The 23,065-nt window shown below is 39.2% G+C and overlaps 1 protein-coding gene across 1 annotated transcript; it reads right to left on the reverse strand.

The window, feature by feature from the left end:
- Nucleotides 1-1,694: 1,694 nt before the first annotated feature.
- Nucleotides 1,695-22,937, reverse strand: LOC145437721 (protein broad-minded-like). The gene is made up of 28 exons (XM_080315000.1): nucleotides 22,723-22,937; nucleotides 22,501-22,662; nucleotides 21,460-21,652; nucleotides 20,811-21,024; nucleotides 19,647-19,794; nucleotides 18,478-18,599; nucleotides 17,525-17,663; nucleotides 16,692-16,820; nucleotides 16,471-16,633; nucleotides 15,438-15,509; nucleotides 13,089-13,197; nucleotides 12,659-12,773; nucleotides 11,552-11,753; nucleotides 10,951-11,094; nucleotides 10,621-10,701; nucleotides 10,487-10,559; nucleotides 10,292-10,425; nucleotides 9,457-9,576; nucleotides 9,056-9,144; nucleotides 8,564-8,674; nucleotides 7,356-7,576; nucleotides 7,049-7,258; nucleotides 6,677-6,871; nucleotides 5,944-6,095; nucleotides 5,598-5,681; nucleotides 3,990-4,148; nucleotides 2,750-2,836; nucleotides 1,695-2,144 (listed from the first exon to the last, which is right to left on the reverse strand). Exons 1-28 carry the CDS (start codon nucleotides 22,863-22,865, stop codon nucleotides 2,022-2,024), a joined length of 3,894 nt encoding a protein of 1,297 aa, XP_080171126.1. The 5' UTR covers nucleotides 22,866-22,937; the 3' UTR covers nucleotides 1,695-2,021.
- Between the last annotated feature and the right edge of the window lie 128 nt (nucleotides 22,938-23,065).

A 23,065-nucleotide genomic window follows, 5' to 3' on the forward strand; every position in this document is an offset into this window, starting at 1 on the left:
GTGTTACCTTGCTCATTGCTCACTACCACCAGACGCAGGCTACTCTGGTAACTACGAATACAATGCCTGCCGCAGGAAAACACCTTACAGTAGCTATACCGGCCACCCGCAAATCCGGGCCGAAAATGCACTACGTCAGCCCACCCCCCAAAACGTTGGTCAGCCCACAGGGCGATAAGCCGAACTTCCGAGGGCTTCGCACCCGCCCAGACCCGACAGTTGGGTGTTTCACCAGTACTTGTGAGCACATTCATTCCACTCAGTGTAAGCAGAGTTTATGTGGCTTAATCGCGCCAATAGCGAAAATTTTCGATGATTCATGATTGAATCGGTTTTCTCGCTGCCGAATTTTTAGCACACCTTTCGGAGTCTCATGTTAACCAAAACTTCATTATGTGCTGGTACGTCGTGGCGCGGTAATGTCTGACGCCAAAATGCCTATCTCTATAAATCATGCGTATTCCACGAAGAAGGGCAACTAATAAGCAAGACATATAGAGACAGTAAATTGCTCAAAGCGCGCAAAGAAATTGAAAAATGTTGAAAATTTTGCCCAAAAAATACGCTATGATTTATGTTCATTTGCACAATAATTTTGGGCCTTTTCAAGCTTGGCCCCCTCTCCATTTGGGCAGTTTGGGGTGCCGCACTTACGGTTCTGCACAAAATGAATGAATCGAAAACGAATGATCACGCAAACTGCGCTGTTTAGCGATGAGTCAGCTCGTATCTGTTCTGTACCTGTCGCTCGCATGTCGTCAAATGACACATCTTGTACTTTAAGTCAAATCGAACAGGTTTCCAGACCTAATGTTACCACACGAAGTTATGAATCAGTTTAAAATTTGATGTTTTATTTATTCTATCACTGGACAAGCCTTCAGAATTGCATCATGGAATTAAGGTGTAAAATTGTAAAATACCTGGCGGACCGGCACCGGCGGTTGAGAACCACTGCTCTAGGCCGAGGTGGATGTTAGAATGAAAGGATCGCTACTGATGCGTGTCGTTCGACATCCTTCTATCTGTTCATGATATCGCATTGCACATTCATTGTGTGTGTCTTGCTCAGATGAAAATATAATCTGACGATTATTGATTATTATTTATTGATTGACGAATTGACAAAAAAGAGTACATTTTCGATTTCTTGAAAAACGGGAACAAATCCTCCTGAGGAGGACTTATAGTAACCCTGCTTTAAAGCCTCGCCGCTTGCACCATTCAGGAATGCCGTCAAGTGATGAATTTTGAATTCCGCTTACGAATCCCTATGTAGACCCGACTCCCATATTTACAGACGTGGTCCGCCAACAACTTAATACTCAATTCGACAGCGTTGGGTAGATCATTATCATGATTGGGAACAGCAGCGGGCTGATTACGCTTCCTTGAGCCTTGCCCTTTTCCAATTCAAACGATTCGGACAGAGAGGTACCAACACGAACTGGGAAGTGAGTTTGGTAAGGAGCTAATGGATCCAATTTATTATGTTACCAGATAGCAGTATGCATGTCTCTTATTTACATCGCCTAGCCCAGGTTAACGTCCGATTTCAATGACCACTCCTAGTCGTTTTGACACCTTCCTTTCTTTTCATTGTATCAGTCCGTGATGTTTTAAAATGACGAAATTATATATGAACTGATAGTGATACAACCCTAGTCCTCAGGGCCGTGCAGAACATACAGCACTCAAATCGAAATATTTTTATTAAAAAATATACTAACACATGATATGATAAAATATCTCAGTAGAAAGATATTCTAAATAGTAGCTTACAATAATTACCAAAAGAAGCGTGACTGGTGGTGCTGAAGAAAGGAACAGACAGTAATTCTGCCAACAAACAAAAGTTAACGTGTGAACACAGATCTGGCTTCGCGAGATAGCCAGTCTTGGGAAAAACATCTCACCATCATTTTATTATTAAAGAACGATATACTGCCAAATCATAGTATGTTGACAAAGATCTATTGGCAACATTGAATGACTTAGAAGCAGCCATTTTCCGCAACGAATTAACGATTCTTTTTCGAAACAATACTCCTGAAATCGGGAATTATCGTTTTTCTGTATTTATCCTCCAGAGAACTCATATAATCCATATAGGCAGATACGGCGAAGTCGTCAAACGCATTTTCCTTAAAGAAAAAATAGCATGAAACTCTCATCATCAATCTTAACAATGTCACAAAGAGCATACACACACAGACACACATGAGAGGTGCTAAAATAGGGTTGTTCTAGAACAGGGGTCACCAACCTTTTTGCAACCGATTCTTTAGTTATTTATTATAGATCTACCCACCGTAAATACTATGATACAAACTCCTAAATTTTGAACATGAATAACATCTATGGGTTGTACTTGAACCAGCTTTATTGTGCATGGTTTTTGCAGACAACATGGGGTCACCAGAATAATTTTAAAAAATTCATATTTATTTTTATTAAATAAATCCAAAACCTCTTTTCGTATATAGCAATGCTCAGGAAGGTTGGGTTTAGCCAAAATTTGTGTGCAGCGTTTTTGTAAGCAACCTAACAATTTTATCATGCAGCCAGTGAAATTTGAAAAAAAAATTTATTTTTGAACAGCCCTAGTGGTCGAAGTAGCGTTGCTATTCTGGTAGAGCTGACAGTAATGCTTGATTACTTGATTACACCGAAATCGCAAAAGTACTTGGTTACAGACCAACTGTATAAACACACACACACATACAAAAAAGATGCTGCATGTACGAACCCGTAAAAAAACTTGCAAGTCTTGAGTCAGACGGTGGTCCAATATCTTTTCTTGCAAATGTTTCAAGATGCTTATGCAGATGTAGACCTGCAATGCAATTAACAGTCAGAACATTGTCCGAGTCAGCCGCTCGTACAAGATGATCTATAATCACAAATCTATAAAATTATCTCATATCAATTCTACGGACACTCATATAATGCTGTAAACATGATTATTGACTCGACTTGGGATGTTTTGTTGTCTCTAGTCATGTTCTAAAAAATTCAAATGACTCGACTTGAGTCGAGTCAAAGCTAGTAAGTCAAATTGACTTGTGACTTGGAACCTGGTCGCAACAACTTGAAGTGGTCTTTGAAATGAGACACCCATCTCGGCCTAAGCCCAGGAAGACTCGACTTTTGAACCGCGGTCAGAATCCGGACCCAGCGATACATAAAAATGCAAATTCTATCACTAGGTGTGAATTACTGCTTTACCAGATTTCGTATATAGTTACGCCATAGTGTCCTATATGGTGTCGACACAGGCAAATCTCAAGCCTCAGTGAAATTGTATCACGTTACAATTTCCATTTGGCTACAGGCAATTTGACGGTCATTTTTGACCGGCTTGACGAGCATTAAATTTGGTAAAACGGGTATCAATCAAAAGCTGACTCTGCACTGATTACGAAAATATAAATTTTATTCCGCTCGTGTCTCTGGAACTCCCACAATTAGCCTCGAATTTTTCATTGTTATGGAGATTGGCATTGGGACGCAACAATGGTGTCTGACTCTTTTTCTCTTGAGCTACTCTCTCGTTTCGCCAGAAAGCATTGTTACGTCCTGAGCTACTCTCTCGTTTCGCCAGACAGCATTGTTGGCATTGAGGCGTGAGATTTGCCTGTGTCGACACCATATAGGACACTATGGTTACGCCGTCTTACATTTGTGGTAAATGATTTCATGAGAAACCTAAGCAAATTTCAATCTCTTGCAAATGGCCCTGGGCCTGTTTCGACACCTTCCTATCTTTCATTGTATCGCAATTATTAGCAATTAATTAATTGAATTGAAACTACTGGATTTTCAAAATTCGAAACTAGAACTAGAACTGCTAAAAAAGCGATAGTTAGTACAAGTTGGAGTGGCATGCATCTGAAGGCGAGATGAATATATCAGATCAAGTTCCTCTAATCCCGAGCGCTGACTACTATTTAAACAGTACAAGCTGCTTGAATTTAGACTAGTCCCACCTGATAGTCCGACCCCATGACAACAACCACCGCAATGTAATGGACGATCTGAAGCCAGTCCATATAGTTCCAAAAGCATTGCTTGAGCCAGTGCTGACAGATTTGAGACGGGGTGTAGCCGCACATTCGGAACGTGGAGTGGACCAGGGGCAGTTCATTCTAGACAGAAACAGAATGGACTGACCGACCCTGAATTTAAATTAATAATTCTAGAAAAGCCGTAGATGTGTGATAAAAATCAGCGTATATTTCCTTATAACAGACTTGGACAACTAGATACTAGCAGGTCAGTCTAATTAGATTAGTTGTAGCGAAATGCCAGTAATCTAACTCTGAATAAAATCTAATTTGAGAAATATTCCTAATATCTAATCTCTGGTTTTCCTGAACATGTTACAGGCAACTACATAGCGCGAAAACGAGCCAAGCTTGTTGTACAGACATGCTTATGACTAGGGCGATCTTTTTTTTGACATTTCAAAATTAGGTCAAAATTGTAGAGTTGAAACGTTTTTGCAATCTGCATTTCGTTTGTATCGTAGATTTTGCACTGTCGGTCAACTTCATTGGACATTTTACAGCTTGTAGCCTAGGCTACTTTATATAGGCCTGCCGTTGTAGACGGCCCATTGTCAGCTCATTGCGAATCATAAACATTCAAATAAAACAAATAGGTTGACATGGTGTTATATTCAACGTACCGCAATATCCCAACTGAAGCAAGACTGCGTGGGCATTGCATGGTTTTTATATCAAATATCGCATGATGAAAAAAGGTAGGCAGCAGCAGTGTACGCACAGCTTGAGTGTTGTCAGCCAACAACTGCTGCTGTTGAACATTCTTTCTCCATTCTTGGCAAGCTGCTTAGTAAGGACTCTCTGCCCGAGAATGTAGGAAAGTATCTTTCGTTGGACTACAACAGATTTTGATCATTTCTACCATAATATGTGATGTAACTACTAGAATTCTTAATAGAGCCAGAAAGAAGTTTTTACATGTCAAAATTTGTCAGTTTTTGAGACAAGACCTTTTTTTTTCAGGTCAAACTACTTCGTAAGGACAGACAGTTCCAACCAGAAGTGAAGATAAGTAGTACAATTCTAACATTAAGCGTGAAAACACCTAATTTGCATACCTTAGGTCAAATTTGGTAAAAATTAAGATTTTTAAGGTCACAAAATGCCAAAATTTTTATTTTTAGGTCAAAATCTTCTGTTTTTAGGTTAAAAAAAATCGCCCTACTTATGACAGGCATGCTTATGAGGAAGATCTCTTATTTGACATGAACTGAACTTGATCGAATGTACAAGTTTTCGCGATTCAAGTATTTCTAATAAAACTTGGAGCAAAATTGTAGGTATGATTCTAATTCTAGTCTAATTTAGAAATAATTACATACCTACAATTCTAATTCTAATCTAATTTAGAAAAGCTGGAAATTCCCTATCCGTCAAAGTCTGCCTTAGAAACAAGGAATCGAAAGCAAGCTAGTCACCAGAGTCGGAAAACTAGAAAAACCATACATGTTTCACAAATTAGATTAGAATTACATCAACGGTATTCTGCTCTAATTAGTGTAATGGTCTATCTAGTTATCAGCTATTTACCTGCAGGATGAACTCGACGTAATGCCCGGTGAACGAGAACAAGGGCCGAATGCCGCTTGAACTTATTTCTTTCGGTATGTGAACCTGAAATTGAGTAGAACGATTCGCATATCAGTGGCGGTGAAAGTGGTCAGCATTGCTGACTCGAGTCGCGATTTTTTTGGTGACTCGACTTGACTAGAGTCGTTTTTTCAAATTTTCAAATGACTCGACTCGAGTGGCAACTTTTTGGTGAATCAACTTGACTCGAGTCAAAACTCAAGCCCAACACTGGTTAGAAAGAGGAAACACTCATGCACTCAATTTTTCCAGGCCTCACTTAAAACTCCTCACGAACATCACTCACGCTGGCGTGCAACCGTGCCGGCCACAAGAATCCAGAACAGAGCAGATCGGAGGTTTTCAGTAGGAACGACCAAGCCTTGTCTTTGTTTCCGCCCATCATCAGAAATATCGTGCTCGCGAACCAGTCGAAGCCGTGATACGGTCCAGCCAATTCTATTATACAGAGTATCCAATGTAAACGATCACCGTTTTCAATAATTTCACATTTCTAACTGAATTTGAAGTCAGGGAGTAAAACTACTGATAATAAATGCAAACAAAATTTGAGTCAATTTCCAACTGCTAGAAACAAAGATATTTGAGCTTTCCGTCATAATTCTTGGATTGCTATTTTTTCAAATCCCAAATTTCCAACTGCAATAACTTCACTTCTACCGAATGTAATTGAGCCAAATGTGTTTTGCATTGTTCTCGTAGACACAGTATCAGTATTTTTCTACTGCAATAACTTCGCTTCTAGTGGTTGGAATTGAACCAAATTCGGTGTGCATTCTCTACTCACAACCTAACAATTTTATGGGGTTGATAAAAAAATTTTGAAATTTCAATTTTTAATGATAAAGTCAAATTTCTACTGCAAGAATCTCGCTTCTACTGGTTGGAATTAAGCAAAGTTGGTGGGCGGCGTTTTTTTAACCAACCTAACAATTTTATCGAGTAGCCAGTGAAATCCGAAAGAAAAGTTTTTTTTTTGAACAGCCCTACTGTCATATACAACAACTAGTGTGACTTACCAATCTCGTTCTGATTACTGACTGCGTGGTCTTGCTGTTCTTCCAAATGCGACTGGCAACGTTTCAGAACGTAAACCAGGTTGTTGACCACTGACTCTGTATTGCCTTTTAACAGATTGAGATGTTTCCCATACCGCACCACCATTTTCACACCAGCCATCGTAAGAGAGTTGAGTTTGTCCTTGATTTGTGAATCTGAGAGTACATAAAATATTATTGAATACAATATTCATATTGAAATAAACCCGAATATTATTGGCAGACACTCGTCAGGGGTAATCGTCACTAACTGGTAGAGAATTGAAAAGAACATTGTATATCAACAGCGTTGTCCAAATTTCGACATAATGCATCGAACTAAAATATACAAACCTTTGACTGAAGAGTTTTGGAAAGTTTTTTCTTCCGTCATTCGAGCTTGAGCAATCACGGCTTTATCCATCAAGTCCGCCAGCAAGCCGTTCTTCAAAACGGCGGGACTGTTTGACATGATCTTGCGAAAAACGGCGCGGCACTGGTCCAGCCAGGCCCGGTTCTTGTCGCTGGCTTTTGTTTTTGATAGAAATCGACTGACCACGCTCTCTGGTAAATTTTGCAGTAATTGAATAATATATTGATATTGAAATGAACCCGAATGGTTTGAATTATTGTGGTCAGAACTTGAAAATAAGTAGTTTACCTTTCTTGCCAGGCGTCTGCGAGCCGACACTAAGCCAGTATTCTTTCGGAAGCGGAAATTTGTTGAAAAGAGGCCACGGGTAAACGTTCTGCTGCTTCTTGCTCGTGGGATGAAGCTCAATCTGTCTCGGGGGCAGCCTTCTCTCGTTGGGACCGCCGATAGCCTGGGTCCTCGCCAGGATGTGGTTTCGCTCCACGGATAATGCGTCGATGATCATATTGCTTTGAGAGGGAATCAAGATCAAGAATCAAGATCAAGATCCAAGATCAAGATCCAAGATCAAGATCAATAACAAGAATCAAGATCAAGAATCAATAGCAAGCTCAAGAATCAAGAACAAGAATCGATAGCAAGATCAAGAACAAGAATCAAGATCAAGAATCAAGTTCAAGATCCAAGATCCAAGATCAAGATCCAAGATCCAAGATCAAGATCCAAGATCCAAGATCAAGATAAATAATCAAGATCAAGAACAAGAATCAAGATCAAGAACAAGAATCAAGAACAAGAATCAAGATCAAGATCCAAGATCAAGATCCAAGATCAAGATCCAAGATCAAGATCCAAGATCAAGATCCAAGATCAAGATCCAAGATCAAGATCCAAGATCAAGATCCAAGATCAAGATCCAAGATCAAGATCCAAGATCAAGATCCAAGATCAAGATCCAAGATCAAGATCAAGATCCAAGATCAAGATCCAAGATCAAGATCCAAGATCAAGATCAAGAATCAAGATCAAGAATCAAGATCCATGCTCATTGCTCAAGAATCAAGATCAATAATCAAGATCAAGAACAAGAATCAAGATCAAGAACAAGAATCGAGAGCCAGATCAAGAATCGATAGTCAGATCAAGAATCGATAGCAAGATCAAGTACAAGAATCGGATAGCAAGATCAAGAATCAGGATCAAGAAGAAGAATCGAGATCGAGAACAAGAATTAAAATCAAGAACAAGAATGAAGATCAAGATCATATGTTTATTTTACCGTTGATCCGTGACTTGGACTCAAGTCAAAACTACAAAAGTCAAATTGACTCACGACTCGGGACATTGTGACTTGGTTACAACCCTGCATATTGCAGGTTAACGGATAATAATCATTGGTGCATCAACTCCAAACATTCTTTGAGAAAAGGTACAAATTCCGACCAAAATATTGCAAGTATGTACAATACATTTTCAAATGTAAATATCATCCTCACCCTTCGTACGTGCAGTCATCTTTCTGCATTTGCAGCATCGTTTGCTGGATGTTGTATTGCGTCTCCAACAGAAGATACGAATCCAAGCAGCAAACCAACACATTCAGCAGCCTTAGAAAAAATGCGATTGCTTCATTTATCATCTCCAAATATCATTCTACATCACTCAACCTCCTATAGCAGAGTTGTAACAACCAGAACAGCTAGAAAATGTTCAGTTTTTCAAAATTAGATTAGAAATGGAATTATAGTTACACCTTTTTCTGAATTAGATTACAATTACATACGAATTAACACAAGAGCAAAGAAACATTTCACAAATTTTATTATAATTAGATTACCAGCATTTTGCTTCAGGTAGTCCCGATTCCATAACTGGAATTATCTAACTATCCAATTCTGCATCTTATATCATATAATATAGTAAAGTTTAAACTGAAAAATGTGAATGTGGCAAAATCTCATTATAGCATTGAAATGTTGAAAGCTTACCGGAGCCCGAACACGTGTGACTGTTCGTAGTTGAACAGAGAATGAACTTTTGCTTCCGAGTTAATCATCACCAGCCGATCCAGCACATCCTTCAAACCAAATAAATTCATCAGCACAGATTTGGTCATAGTGCTTAATTTCACTATCAGGGTAAAATTATTTTACTTTTTCAGATAACTCGAGTAGATTTATCATTCTTATACTATTTAGAGTGGGTCAGTATCAAAGTACTTGTACATTTTTGGAGCATTAGAATAAGTTGGTGTACTATACATGTATTATACATGGGTACAAGCTTTTTCCAAGAATCTACATGGCATTTTCAGAGTGCATGTCATACACGGAAAATTACGGTACATAACCACCTCTGGGTGCAACAGCAAGAAACAGTACAGACTCACCACCACCGAATCAGGCATCTCCCGGAAACTGTATGACGCCTTGTTAGGTAATTTCTTCTTGAAAAAGATGTGATGTACCGCGTCGTAAGAGCTCATGATGTTCACCAGTCCTATGAAAGTCTTGACACACAAAATATATCAGATTAAGTGAGTCACGAGTCTTGTTTGTAAGCAATGTCGGACAAAGGTCAATGACAATTCACAATAGCACTGCACAAAAGAGAGATTTCCAGTTAGGATGCAAAACTTTGGACCATAATTTGAGGACAATGATGAAATTCCAAAATCTTGTTAGGCTAAAATATTTTTCGGCGTGAAGAACTTCTTGGAAGTACAAAACTTCAATATGCAATTGAGTAAGGTATTATAATATATCGTCAGCAACTAGTATAGAAAGAACAATGCATATCAACAATCGTATCACAAATTATGACGTTATATTTATGTTTTTTCCGATTCTCTACTAGTTGCTGATGAGTGTCAGCCGAAAATATTTGTGTTTATTTCAATATGAATATACTATTCAATTGTATGTTGAAGTTCTGCTCTTCTTGTTAAATTGTAACTAATTACAACCAAACAATGAGGTTCTTTGTCATTTGGCTTTTTCAGTTTGGGATGTAGCCTCAGCACATAGAAAAAATAATGAAGTTATCTCATTATATTGAATTTCAAGTGAAGAAGTTGTGTAACAAACAATATTGATCACAGCACGTAACTTGTAGCAAAACGAAAACGCCTACCTCGGCCTACAAGTGTGCATGAAGAAAACGCAACAAATTAAACCAATTCAAGTCAAGTAATTTAAGGAAACATAATCCAAAGACCCCTTTACCTTGTGCACCGACCTATCGATCGGAGAAACGGGGTAAGGTGGGGGCGCCGTCATTCTGATTTCGTCTGACGCGCATTCAATGCCCGCCCATAGCTCGTGTACCAACGATGTTCCAAAACCAGAGCGTTGCAAGGCTGAAATGAGAGACTAGAGTCAATACGACTCTGATTCCAGGCATGCTACTGGAGATCCAACCTGCGATGCCCGGCGTAGTCGCAGCTATTTGCGTCACCATAACGCCGTAACCAAATTTTTCGCATTTGCTAACCTGCAGAAAGATTGAGAAGGAATTTGTGCGTTCGATACAAGACGCGGTTTGGAAATTTCACCTGCAATTTATTCCGATATCGCATATACATATAACTGACGCATTCGTTGATCGCACCCGTCTGTTGCAGCAGTAATACACCCTGTTCAACAAGAAATACATATTTTAGAGTTACCTGAACCGCATTGTCTGAGGGCTCAGTTGAAACTGGTCTATATGTTTGAATTGATAGAACGAATACCCTAATGTCTCTTCCTTCTCAAATTTCAGCATTGAGTACACATATATTTGTATTTGTATTAGTAATGATCAACTCCTTACACAAAAATAAGTTCAACTATAATGGACTAGCTAGGTTACACAAAAATGGCAGTCAATAAACATGTCGAACCTTTGGTGTGGCTGCATAGTTGAGAAGATTATCCAAAAGACTTTCTTCCCAGAGAGATTTACTTTGAGATAATTCAAGGTCGTGTCCTTTGATTCTGTTATCTTCCAATGCCGTTAACGACGGTTCCGTTTCATCGATAGGGATCTAAAAGCGAAAAACGATGAGTCAAAGTGATAAAACTGAATAATATATTCATACTGAGATCAACCCGAATATCCGTGAGTGTCTTCAACTACGATAAATATAACACACCTAAAATTTAATGCTGTTGGTGTGTCATGAATTTCAAGTCTTCAGTGTGTACAAATAGTAATTAGACTTAATTTCTCAACATTATAACACAGATGTTTTTTATCCAGCCCATACCGCGAATTAAATGCGAGATTAAATAGATCCAAAACCAGAGCTAATTTGGAGAAAACGAACGCCATATTCGCAATCAGTGCCCTTCAGAACCCTTACAACCACACTTACTTTGTCTGCCTAAAAATATGTGTTGACCAGTGTAATCCTTCGGGATATAATCCTCATCCTAAGCTGCTTTTACTAGAGTACCATCTACTCTCTCACAATTATACAGACAGCTTTAAGCGAAACGAACCTTTTTCCAAGCCATAGCGATGTATTCGTGCAGTCTGTATTCCTTCAGCAAGTTGAGTCCTTCGCAGGTGTTGTACATTTGCCGGCACACGAAGATAAACGCCCCGGTCACCAGGCAGCTCTGATACGACGCGTTCGAAGAATTGCGACGCAGAGACTTTTGCGCGAATTCCGTGACAATGTGAGCCGCGGACGAGAATTTTCTGAAAAGCCGTAAATAATCGATTATTAATTCTAGTGATTCGAGATAAAAGATAATTTATCAATGAGAATTATAGTTTCGACATTATTTTCCACCGCAGCATACAAAACATGCCATACAAATGCAGCACGTGGAAATGAGATCTCTGTGATATCGCGATCAACCAATATGATTCTCACAGAGTACAATGAAATTGATATGCTCGAAAGCTACCAAATTATAGGGTTGTGCCCGAGTCACAAGTCCATCTCACTTTTATAGTTTTGACTCAAACCAAGTCGAGTCATTTTCAAGTCGCCACCGAGTCAAGTCTCCGTGAGTAGAGGGTCGAGTCCGAGTCATAGTGTTGTGACTCGAGTCCGAGTCCAAGTCATTGTGAGCACTGTTCAGTTTTGAGTTCAATCCACATTTTTCAACTCAGCTCGAGTGATATAGAATGGCTCGCATTCATAATATCGTGATTTTCCGCAGTCCTAACACTTTCCCGCCCCTTTTTTCAAGTATCAGGACTTATAGACGAAATACCAATCCTGTGTTAGCTTACTATTCTTCGAAGTTACAACGAAATGCCTGTCTGGGCTGTCCTAGTCTAGCATCATATGACTTGGTTCAGGTAATGCACAATGACTCAAGCACAAGTCGAGTCAATACAAACATTGGCTTGAGTCGAGTCATTTTACGCACATGTCGAACTGGCAGTTTATTCTGGGTGGTTGCATGTAAGGTACAAAATTGAATTCCATCACACATCGTTCACAATGATTGATACTCAGCCCAGCCCTGGTAGCAAAATTGACAAAAAAGGGTTACATTCTGAAATCTTTTTAAAAGCAACTTTATAATAAACAAGTAAAATGATGCATAAATTTGTGACACATTAATTTTGAATAAGAAGCGGTAGCTTACCCTCCATTGCTTTTCTTTGACGAAGTCCCGTACATGAGTATGTGGCGTCCGGGGGCTGTTGAGGTGAGACTCGCCAGGATCTCCGCTACATGCAGCATTGTAGCCTCACTTGCAGCTACAATCCACAAACACAAATCAAAATTTCAACAAATATCAAACCGATATTTGAAGAGCTTCTTGGAGGTACAGAACTATAATATACAATTGAATACTATATTCGTATTGAAATGAACCATGATATTTTAGGCTGACACTCGTCAGGGGTAATCGTCAGCAGCTAGTAGAGAATTGGAAAGAACATCGTATATCAGCAATCGTATTACAAAATATGACGTCACCGGCATGAAATTTTGAATAATCGAAGCAAAAAGATCGCTTAAGCTCATTAAGCTCGTAAGCAGACATGAACGCCACGTTATCATCGACTTACCTCGTTCGGAAGTAATCCACGACTTAATCGGTTCAAGTAAAGCATCGATCACATCGCCCGTAACACACGATTCCACAAACACAAACGAACTGCAAAGGCTTCTTAAAATCTAGAAAATTACCAAATTGTATGAATAATATAGAACAGTGGTCGGGAACCTATGGCTCGCGAGCCATATATGGCTCTTTCGGGTATAAGATATGGCTCTATGCCAAACATTTATTTTTGTACTGAATTGATCAATATTGCAGCGACTCGTTGGTAAATTTTCATCACGGCCAGAATAAATATTCTCGTGGCTCTCGTAATAAATATTCTCGTATAAACATGTCTTTGGAGTTAAAGACAGTGCCGTCTTCAGGTTTCGGGGCTCGGACGCCCTCTTTTCAAAATCATCGAATTTGAGTGACTGTCACGCCGGCGGCCAATATCACTCGCGAATTCTATGTACCCGACTCGAAATCTTGCATTGTACGATACGTTGATTAATCACAGAGCATAGCAGACATGGCGACGCCCATTTCAAAACGCAGTTTTCAAATACACATTGTCTTCCTGATCTACGGCGCGAAATGAGCTGTTGCGGATGTGACATTCACAATTGCAAACGCGAATTACAAACAACGCCATAGGCATCAGCGTTCTTGATTGGTAAGTATAGCTATGTGTAGTACCTGCAATAAAATGTGTGTTAATACTTTGAGAATTGAGAAGTCTATCAGTATTTAGATTTTCGAAATCAGTGTGACAGTCACATTCGATTAATATCCAGGGTTGTAATGACTCGAGTCACGATTTTCTGATGACTCGACTAGACTCGAGTCATTTTCTCAAAATACGGAAATGACTCGACTCGAGTCAATTGACTCGACTTGGACTCGAGTCATTGATGACTCGAGACGCAGACCGCCAAGACCGACATTTCCTTGTAATTTCGAAGAATGGTAAAGTAACCACACTATTTGGGTTTTGTCTATTGGTAGTGGTACTTGAAAATGCGACCAGAAACTGCTAAAAGTGAGGATAATCAGTATATTATAAATGAGAACCGTTCGATATCACCAAACAGAGTTATAAAAGGTGGGTTAACAAGACATTAACAAGAATCTGAACAGTCAGCACAATAACTTGGACTCGACTCGAGTCATAATACCGTGACTCGGACTCGATCCTATTTTCGCTGACTTGGACTCGGACTTGACTCGGTGGCGAATTGAAAATGACTCGACTTGACTCGAGTCAAAACTATAAAACTGAGATTGACTTGTGACTCGGTGCCTTGTGACTTGGTTACAACCCTGTTAATATCAGTTATAATAAAATCCTAAGCTACTTATGATGAATTGCATTATCAATGGTGAGGCTTGGCCCGTTTGTGCCTCACCTGCCGTTTCGAGCTTTATTTTCAAACAATTCTTACCAGTTTCTACAGAGAAAATATGGCGCACACGAGGAATCCCACGTAATGAGTTCGAATTAGTGCTATCATGACGTCACGGATATTCAATTGTGACGTAACAGTTCATTGGCAAGTATGGCTCTTTGGGAGTTGAGATGGAAAAAATAGAGCAAATATGTCTCTTCGGACAAAAAAGGTTCCCGACCACTGATATAGAACATACAGCATGTATATAAATATTCGTGACAATTAGGTAATTTCTAGTTGACTAATAGACTAATTAGAGAGGAATCTATTCTATACAACAAATTCCAATTTTTAACACAATCACAAACACAGCATATAGGACTAATCATTAACGCAAGTTTTCACAACATTTTTTACAGCTTCCGACAGCTTCCCAGATACTCAGAATCTACGTACAATGACGTTTTAAGCTGTTTGGAGGGATTTCATGGTGCAACTTTTTGCCACTTTTCTCTACTTTTCATACCAATTTTCACAGTAACTTTTATCAAATATTGCGTCAAAGTGTAAAGGAGCGATTTAAAACATGCTATAAATTATTTCTAGTATGGTTCTATTCTCTTTGATTTACATAACAAAGAGCTAGTTGCATCTCAATGTGTTAATCTATGACACAATGGTTTACAAGCAAGGAGTTCAACTACACCTGCCAACTGCCAAGTAACACCGTTGCCGAAGAATATGTAAATAGATTGCTTTACTCATTCTGTCGTTCAAATTTGTGATAGTTTCCCATTTAACGAACGCCCAGGCAACAGTACTTCTACAACAGAACATTTCGAGCATCTCATACCCTACTACTTCAACAAAAATTATAAATGCAACTTTTGCCAAAATTAAGTCTACCTTTCTCGCGATTTTTGTGCAACAAAAACTTGCCCCGCTAATCGTATGTGTACCGCAATCGTCTATTGAAGACGTACCTTTCCCACTAGCATCGCCGGTTCTTGCGTGGTCTGCTCTGACTTTGGCCTGTACTTGGCAAGGTTTAAAAGCTGAAAAATAGCAAGTGGCGATTAGTTTGATTACACCATCACGAATATGTTCACTTAGTCAAACAACTAGGATATGGCAATTATCTGTACACCAAGCTTGTCTGTCTCGTTTCACACTAAACATCACTCATGCAGTGTTTTCAGGAAAACCAGAAATTATATTACGATTATATTGAGAGCATAGAAACATTTCACAAATTAGATTAGAATCAGATTATGGGCATCATGCTCTACTTAGCCCAATTAGACAACTTGAATTATCCTTGAACTATTCAATAAATTGGAAGTGCGATGTATCGTATCAATCCGCGGATAGTTCCATAATGCGCATTTTCTTATTCAACACGAAACCACTTTTGGAATAAGCTTCCCTGCATTTTATAACAACCGTAGGACTTGCACAAAGTACCAATTTGGTTTTTTGAGTACCGTAGTTCTAGTTCCAGTTGCGGATTTGGAAAAGTGAGCTTTTCTAGTTCTAGTTGCGAATTTTGATAAAGTGAGCAGTTCTAGTTCTAGATGCAAATTTTGAAGTGAGTGATTCTAGTTGCGAGTTTTGATAAAGTCAGTAGTTCTAGTTGCAAATTTTGAAAAGTGAGTAGTTCTAGTTCTAGTTGCGAGTTTTGAAATGCGAGTAGTACTAGTTGTAGTTGCTTACGAATGATGACTAGTACTATTTGCCAATTTGGAAAAGTGAGGAGTTCTAGTTCCAGTTGTGAGTTTATAAAAGTTAATAGGCTACCGTAATTTTCCAAACATAGTACGCCCCCAGCCCCCCATGGATAATACGCACCCTTAAAATAGCATGCAGGGAAAATTACGGTAGTTTTTAATTCAAGTTCTAGTTGCCAGTTTTGAAAAGTGTATGGTTATAGTTCTAGTGGCGCATTCCAAAATCCAGTAGTTTGCACATGTCTGACTACCATATGTCAAGACATTAAATAAGAACGAGCTATCCAACCTGTATCCACGCAACGACCAATCTTTGAATAGACACGGCCCGTCCAGATTTCAACCGCACAGGGAATAAACCTCTGCCATCAGAATACAGGAGCAGCTGTCCCAGAACGCAAAGCGAATGGATAAATACAAGGTGTTCCAGTTCCAAGGGCGTATAGTTTGTTCTGTAAATAGCACATAGCATCAGCATTCGACATGGACGGAACCATTCACACAACAAACCTTCGGTTATCATCGTCATTCAATTTTTGCTGCTTGAATTTTTTTGTGAGAGCCTCTTCGTTTGACTGCTTTTCTCGGCATTTATCGCAGAACGACAAACATTGCTCGACGGCGTCTTCCAAAAAATCCCTAATAGAAAAAGAGTAGATGGGATAGAATTTGAGCCTGACCAAAATCGGATTTTTTATCCAACACTGATAAAACCCCGACACATTCAGCCGATATTCAAAAGATATGGCAGCTTGCATGGAGATATCATTTATTTGAAGCTCAACAGCTTCACAGCCAACCGCAGAGTATTAATCAAGCTACCTATTTACATATAGCTCAGGCACTGACGCGCTTGAGTGGGATTGCTCAACTTCTAGCTTGCAAGCCATTGCCTCACAGATAACATTGAGATGCAGCTGATCCATCACATAGCTCTGTGTTATGGAATTCAAAGAGAATAAAACCATTTTGAAGTAGTTTTATAGCATGGTTTTTAAAATACTCCTTTACATTTTGAGCAATACTAGATAAAAGTTGCAACATAAAATTCTTACAAACAACTTAAAAAATCATATTGCAAATTCTGCGTATTTAGAAGCTGCCGCAATCTGTGAAAAAAGTTGCAAAAATAGCAAAAATTTCAATGATTGTGCGGTTGATGATTTCAGATTACTTTTACTTCTACGTAACAGTTTTTTTTGCAAAACTAGGCCTAGAATACTTACTGTTTTTGATTTCTGTTTGCAATTGAACGAAAATTTGTGATGTTACTTCTACTTTTGAACTGACAAGTATCGTCTCAATATTATTGGTTAGAATCCAGCAAAAATACAGTGCATTACCGGTAACTTTCTTGCATTTGTTTTATGACGATGCATCTGCTGTAGTTGCCGTGAAGCCATTTTCTGATCCAGTTAGCCTCTGCGTCGACGAGCGATATATAATGCAGCGGAGTTAACAGTCTTTTGGTGACGTTGGTCGCTGAAAATTTTTATAATTACAACTCAATAGACTGATGCATCAACTAAACGTTTTCCATCAACCAGGGGGGGGGGTAGGACCAGACATGGACACCCAGACAAATTTTCATTCTCATCAAATTTCTGGATTTCCAATGAATACTACAGCAGAACTGTAGAGTGAGAAACGGGTCAAGCTTGTTGTACAGACATTTGCTATTCTAGAATGAACTTTGAGTCACGATTTTTTGGAGACTCGGTTTGATTCGAGTCATTATTTCAAAAATGTAAAATGACCCGACTCAAGTTGTGTATTGACTCGACTTATACCCGAGTCATTGCGCATGACTCGAGACTAGGACGGGCAAGACAGACATTTCATTGTAACTTCAAAGAATAGTAAAGTCACCACGTGATTGGTATTTCGTCAATCAGTCCTGATACTTGGAAAATCGGGCCAGAAACTGTTAAGACTGAGGAAAATTATGATATTATGAATGCGAACCATTCTATATGCCTATCACAGAGTTGAAAAATGTGGGTTGAACCGGATTGAACACAGTGAACACAATGACTTGGACTCGAGTCACAATACTATGACTCGGACTTGACCCTCCACTCACTGACTTGGACTCGGTCGTGAATTGAAAATGACTCGACTTGTGAGATTGACTTGTGACTCGGAACCTTCTGACCTGTGACAACTTTGTGTCCAAGTCTGTTCTACTCAAATTAGTTTTAACATGTATTTGCGCTTGCTACATCTACTTGAGTGGGAACACTGGCTACTTCGACCTCGTCTGTTCACAGTTCACGTTGAAATATTGCTAGCGTACCTGACTTTGGATGCAGTACCATGATAGAGAGAGTGCTGTCAACAATCGCTTCCAAAAAGGTCTCTGGATACCGAACCCATATTGACGGAACTTGACGTTGATATTCGTTCAACAGCCGGATCCTACAATGATATATATAGATTATACATATATCGACTAAAGAAGGGCAATGATATATTACGTATAAGACTGATCACGTTGATTCGAATACTTAAATCTGAATTAATCTGTATTAATTCTGCTGATTTGAGTTGAGTGGTAATAGATGGTTCATTCTAGTACTGAAATTGCACACTCCTAGATGCCATGACTTGATTTGTCAACGAGAATTGTAGTTTCGATACTATACTCCACTGCAGAAGGTTGTAAACCTGAATTGTACGTATGTATAACACATGAAGCTTGCAGTACAAAGCTATGCACGTTTATGGAAATGACATATCTGTCAAGTCTTCATCAGCACACAGGATCATCACAAAGTGCAATGAGAAAAATATGCATAGGCGCTGAGCTCAGGTATGCTAGGTACGGCGGGCATACCTAGGAATCTATTTGGCTTTGCGGCACACCCAGAATTCCGTCATGCCTGTAACTGCATAATCTAGCAGGTGTCGTGTGCGAATGAGAAATACGCAATGTGAGCAAATTAGCAACAAGACATTGATCAAACGCGAGATATCAATGATATCAATTTCTACACGGTTGAAATGTAGCGATTGTCATATGCTGAGCAAAAATATGATTCTAATGCGGCGGCCGGAAATGTAGCGTGTGATGTGATTTTGATGTCGTACTGGCTCAAGACATTGAACATGGACGGAATTGATTAAAACACATACTGGCCGTGAACAGACATAAGCGACGTAATTGATTCTGATTTGCCCTAATACGATCACAGATGTCTTGCGGGCTCTTGATATCGAAAGTTTTGAATCCTATGAAATTAGTGTCACCACTCAACAGAGTCCAGAACCGACTTCGCGTTTGTTAATATGATTCCTGTAACTTCAGTTTGTAAGTCGTCGGAGAAGATGTCTACTCATTCGTTCTCAAGACTCAAGATTGAAATCTCCTGATTGTTGTAGCGAATATGTTGCGTATTGACGTGAGATCGAGAACTCACACATTGCAATGCGACCAATAGGCCTACATTAGTAACTAAAACAGACCTTTTCATGATATGAACAACTTCCGGCTGCGCTATATCGAGTCCCTCTGAAATGGCGGGTAGATAGTCGTTTTCCGGAGCCATGAATATAGATTGAAGATGTTCGGCGAGGCATGTGTACGTTTCCCTTGTGATGTGATGGTTGGATACTAAAACAAATTTACGGGAGCTTTGAGTTCCATGGATTACAAGCCTACCTTTTCACGTTGTTGTGGTGACTACAAGTTTCAACTGCATTTGATAACAATGTCATCTACACATATATATAACATAGTAGGCTACATAATATTGGAATCAGAGTAGCTTATGTTCTTGTCCATGTCTAAAATCAAGTTTTTGTAAAATTTTTATTTTCACGGCCATGGCTATGTTTGAAACAATGCGATGATCTGAAAATGTGAAAAATAGCAGAGTTGTAATGACTCGGGTCATGACGCGCTTTTTTGGTGACTTGACTCGAGTCATTTTTTGAAATGCATGAAATGATTCGACTCGAGTCAAGTTTTCTAGTGACTCGATTTGTTCTCCAGTCATTGCGCACGACTCGAGACTAGAATGGACAGATATTTCATTGTAACTTCGAAGAATAGTAATTACCACATTATTGGTATTTCGTCTATCGGTCCTGATACTTGGAAAATAGGGCCAGAAACTGTTAAAACTAAAGAAAATTACGATATTATGAATGCGAGCCATTCAATATCGCATGAGCAGAGTTGAAAAAGTGCGTTGAATGGGATGGAACTGAGAACTGAACAGAATGACTTGGACTCGAGTCAAAACACTATGACTCAGACTCGACCCTCTACTAGCTGACTTGACTCGGTGGCAAATTACAAACGACGCGACTTGACTCGAGTCAAAACTATAAAAGTGAGATTGACTTGAATTGATTGACCCGGAACCTTGTGACTTGGTTACAACCCTGCGTTTCAGGACTCACAGCTAGAACTAAAACAACTCACTTTTCAAAATCCGCAAGCTGATCTACAACTGGAACTACTGGCTATTTAAAATCGAGTACTAAAACTACTCAAAGATACAGAAGTTAGTAGATCGCCAATCAACAAGATCTATAGTTTGTAGAAGTCTGGACAAGGTAGGTGTACTTCTAAATAGGGTAGGTTGTAAGCTCTGTAATTTATGAATGTAAATTATAAAATACCAGCAAACATCTTGGCATGGAAACTCAACGCATCGTGGGCGATCAGTGAGTCTGAATCTGCCAATGCCGCCAGTAAGGAAATTCGTAATTGCGTCCAGCTTTCGCTTGCCATTACGTCTGAAGGCGGAACTTGGCATAACCGCTTCAAGGCTTCTCTTCTTACGGGCAACGGTCTGTTGCTGTCCATTTCGTCCGCGATTCGGTGGAATTGTTCCTAAATCAAAACATATTCGAAATCTTATTATAATCTACAAGATAGCGTAATGGTGGAACACCCGATTTCTTGATCATGGGTTCAACTCGTGACCAGTTAAGAGCAAAGGTCTTCAAATTTCACTGGTTACGCCATGAAATTGTTCGGTCGTCTCAAAAAACAATGCATAACAAATTCGGCTAAATTCATGACCGTAGAAGCGAAGTTATTGGAGTACATTTCTTTAATCAACAAACATGTATGTTTATATATTTTATATTTAAATTATTTTTGAACCACCCACCATATATTTGGGGCCGCATGCCTACTCACTCTCCCCAACTATAAAATTTTCAATTCCAATAACTTTCCTTCTACAGGTTGTATTTGAGCCAAATTGGCCATTCTATGCTGCCCATGGCATAACCAGTTGAATATTATCGCCACATAAATTACCTGGCTTAGAAAATACAGCCCATGATCGTACGTAGAGCCACCGTCGCTAAAGACGGATTGATGTTTGCGACTGGGCTGGCTGTTCGAGTCTTCCTCTCCAATCGCGCTGAGTCGCTCGTCTTCGATATTTTGAATAATTATCTCGGAAGCAGCCACAGTTTCATTGCACAGTTGGCGGACGACATCAGAAAACCTGTAATGGTTTTTGAACGAAATAAAGTCATTTCAAACGCTATTTTTAGTTTTCTCTATTGACCACTTTTAGCCTTCACCCACAATACATATCTTGGGTCTAGCTAGTGGACTTTCTTTCCAAAACAACATGAATGTCAAGAATACGTGTTCACTATGGACATGTCAAATTTATGGATTTTAAAATCGCTGTAGGGTTGGGGTATCGCAGGATTAGGGTTGGGGGATGGTAAAATTAGGGTTACGGGTTAGGCTTGCATAGGTTCTTTACCACGGTCTATGGACCCCTTTGGTTACGAAGCACCAAACCAGGAGATACGTTTCGAGATGCATTGTGGAAGTATACCTATATGCTATCCAAAGTTTAAAATTATTTTGAAAAACAACAATGCAAAGAATGGAATATTTTTAGGCAGAAATATTCAATCAAAAATTTTCCTGCGTTACGCGCAATCTCATGTCAATGTTTTTTTTGTATTAATACGGGTACCATCAGAAGTTGTGTAGTAAATGAACAGGGGCCCGGGCTGGAATCCTTGAATATTTAGCACAATATATTTGGTGTGCCAAGAGAGTAACCACTTACCAGTGTCACACCTGTGTCAAGTGATTTGGATCAATGATGTGCACGAAAAACCGTTTCCATACTGAACAGGGTGTACGAGAACTTTTATTGAAAACTCAGGGGATAGAAACACTAAAAAGGTCAAGAAACATTGGGCCTTATATAGTATTTTTTTAAGTCCGAAATCTTCAACTAGTAGGCCTAACATTCGGATTTTTTATATTTTTGAACAGACCTAATGATCATGCTGTTGTGGATAAAAATGTACAATATAGTACACTTACCCCTTTGATTCCGCTACCGATGTGGTAACTAATTGTACCAGAGTCTCTTGACCAGATGTTGCGTTCAAACTGTCACCGAGACTGTTCTTTTCAATTTCTTCATCAATTAACTGTCCCATCGAAGACTCGAGTTGATTACGAATGTGACGAACAAAGTCATACCTGAATGCAGCAGTGATTGAAGACGATACATTATTAGTTCGCGATATGGAGACATTATACTTATGAAAATTCTCGTCCGTCTCTTCAAGATGGAGAATAGCGTCTTCTGCGGCCTCGACAGAGTCAGAATCGCGAATAATCGGCTCCACATTTTTCACTAGCTGATGGAGACTTGATAGGACTTCCTCTGGATCGCTTGCCATTTTCCGAAATCACTTAAAATTCACTATACTTAGTGAAAAGCAGCGATCGCGAATGAAGATTTTTTACAACAAAATAAATTTCTGTGTCTATGGACGCCGGTGTTTACCCAACCATGACATTGATGTATTTAGATATATGACTGATTTTCAGGAATAAAAAACTGAATTAAATTACGCTAACCACATTAAAATGATTTTCT

This window comes from Botryllus schlosseri, chromosome 4 (genome assembly GCF_051294905.1).
Source record: "Botryllus schlosseri isolate E-star chromosome 4, Bs_hap1, whole genome shotgun sequence".
Lineage (NCBI taxonomy): Eukaryota > Metazoa > Chordata > Ascidiacea > Stolidobranchia > Styelidae > Botryllus > Botryllus schlosseri.

Coding starts and splice junctions, on each gene's coding strand:
- LOC145437721 (XM_080315000.1), bottom strand. CDS start 22,865: ATGGCAAGCGATCCAGAGGAAGTCCTATCAAGTCTCCATCAGCTAGTG. Junction 7,259..7,355: donor GCAGACGCCTGGCAAGAAAG/GTAAACTACTTA, acceptor AAAATTTACCAG/AGAGCGTGGTCAGTCGATTT. Junction 5,682..5,943: donor CGGCACGGTTGCACGCCAGC/GTGAGTGATGTT, acceptor ACTCAATTTCAG/GTTCACATACCGAAAGAAAT.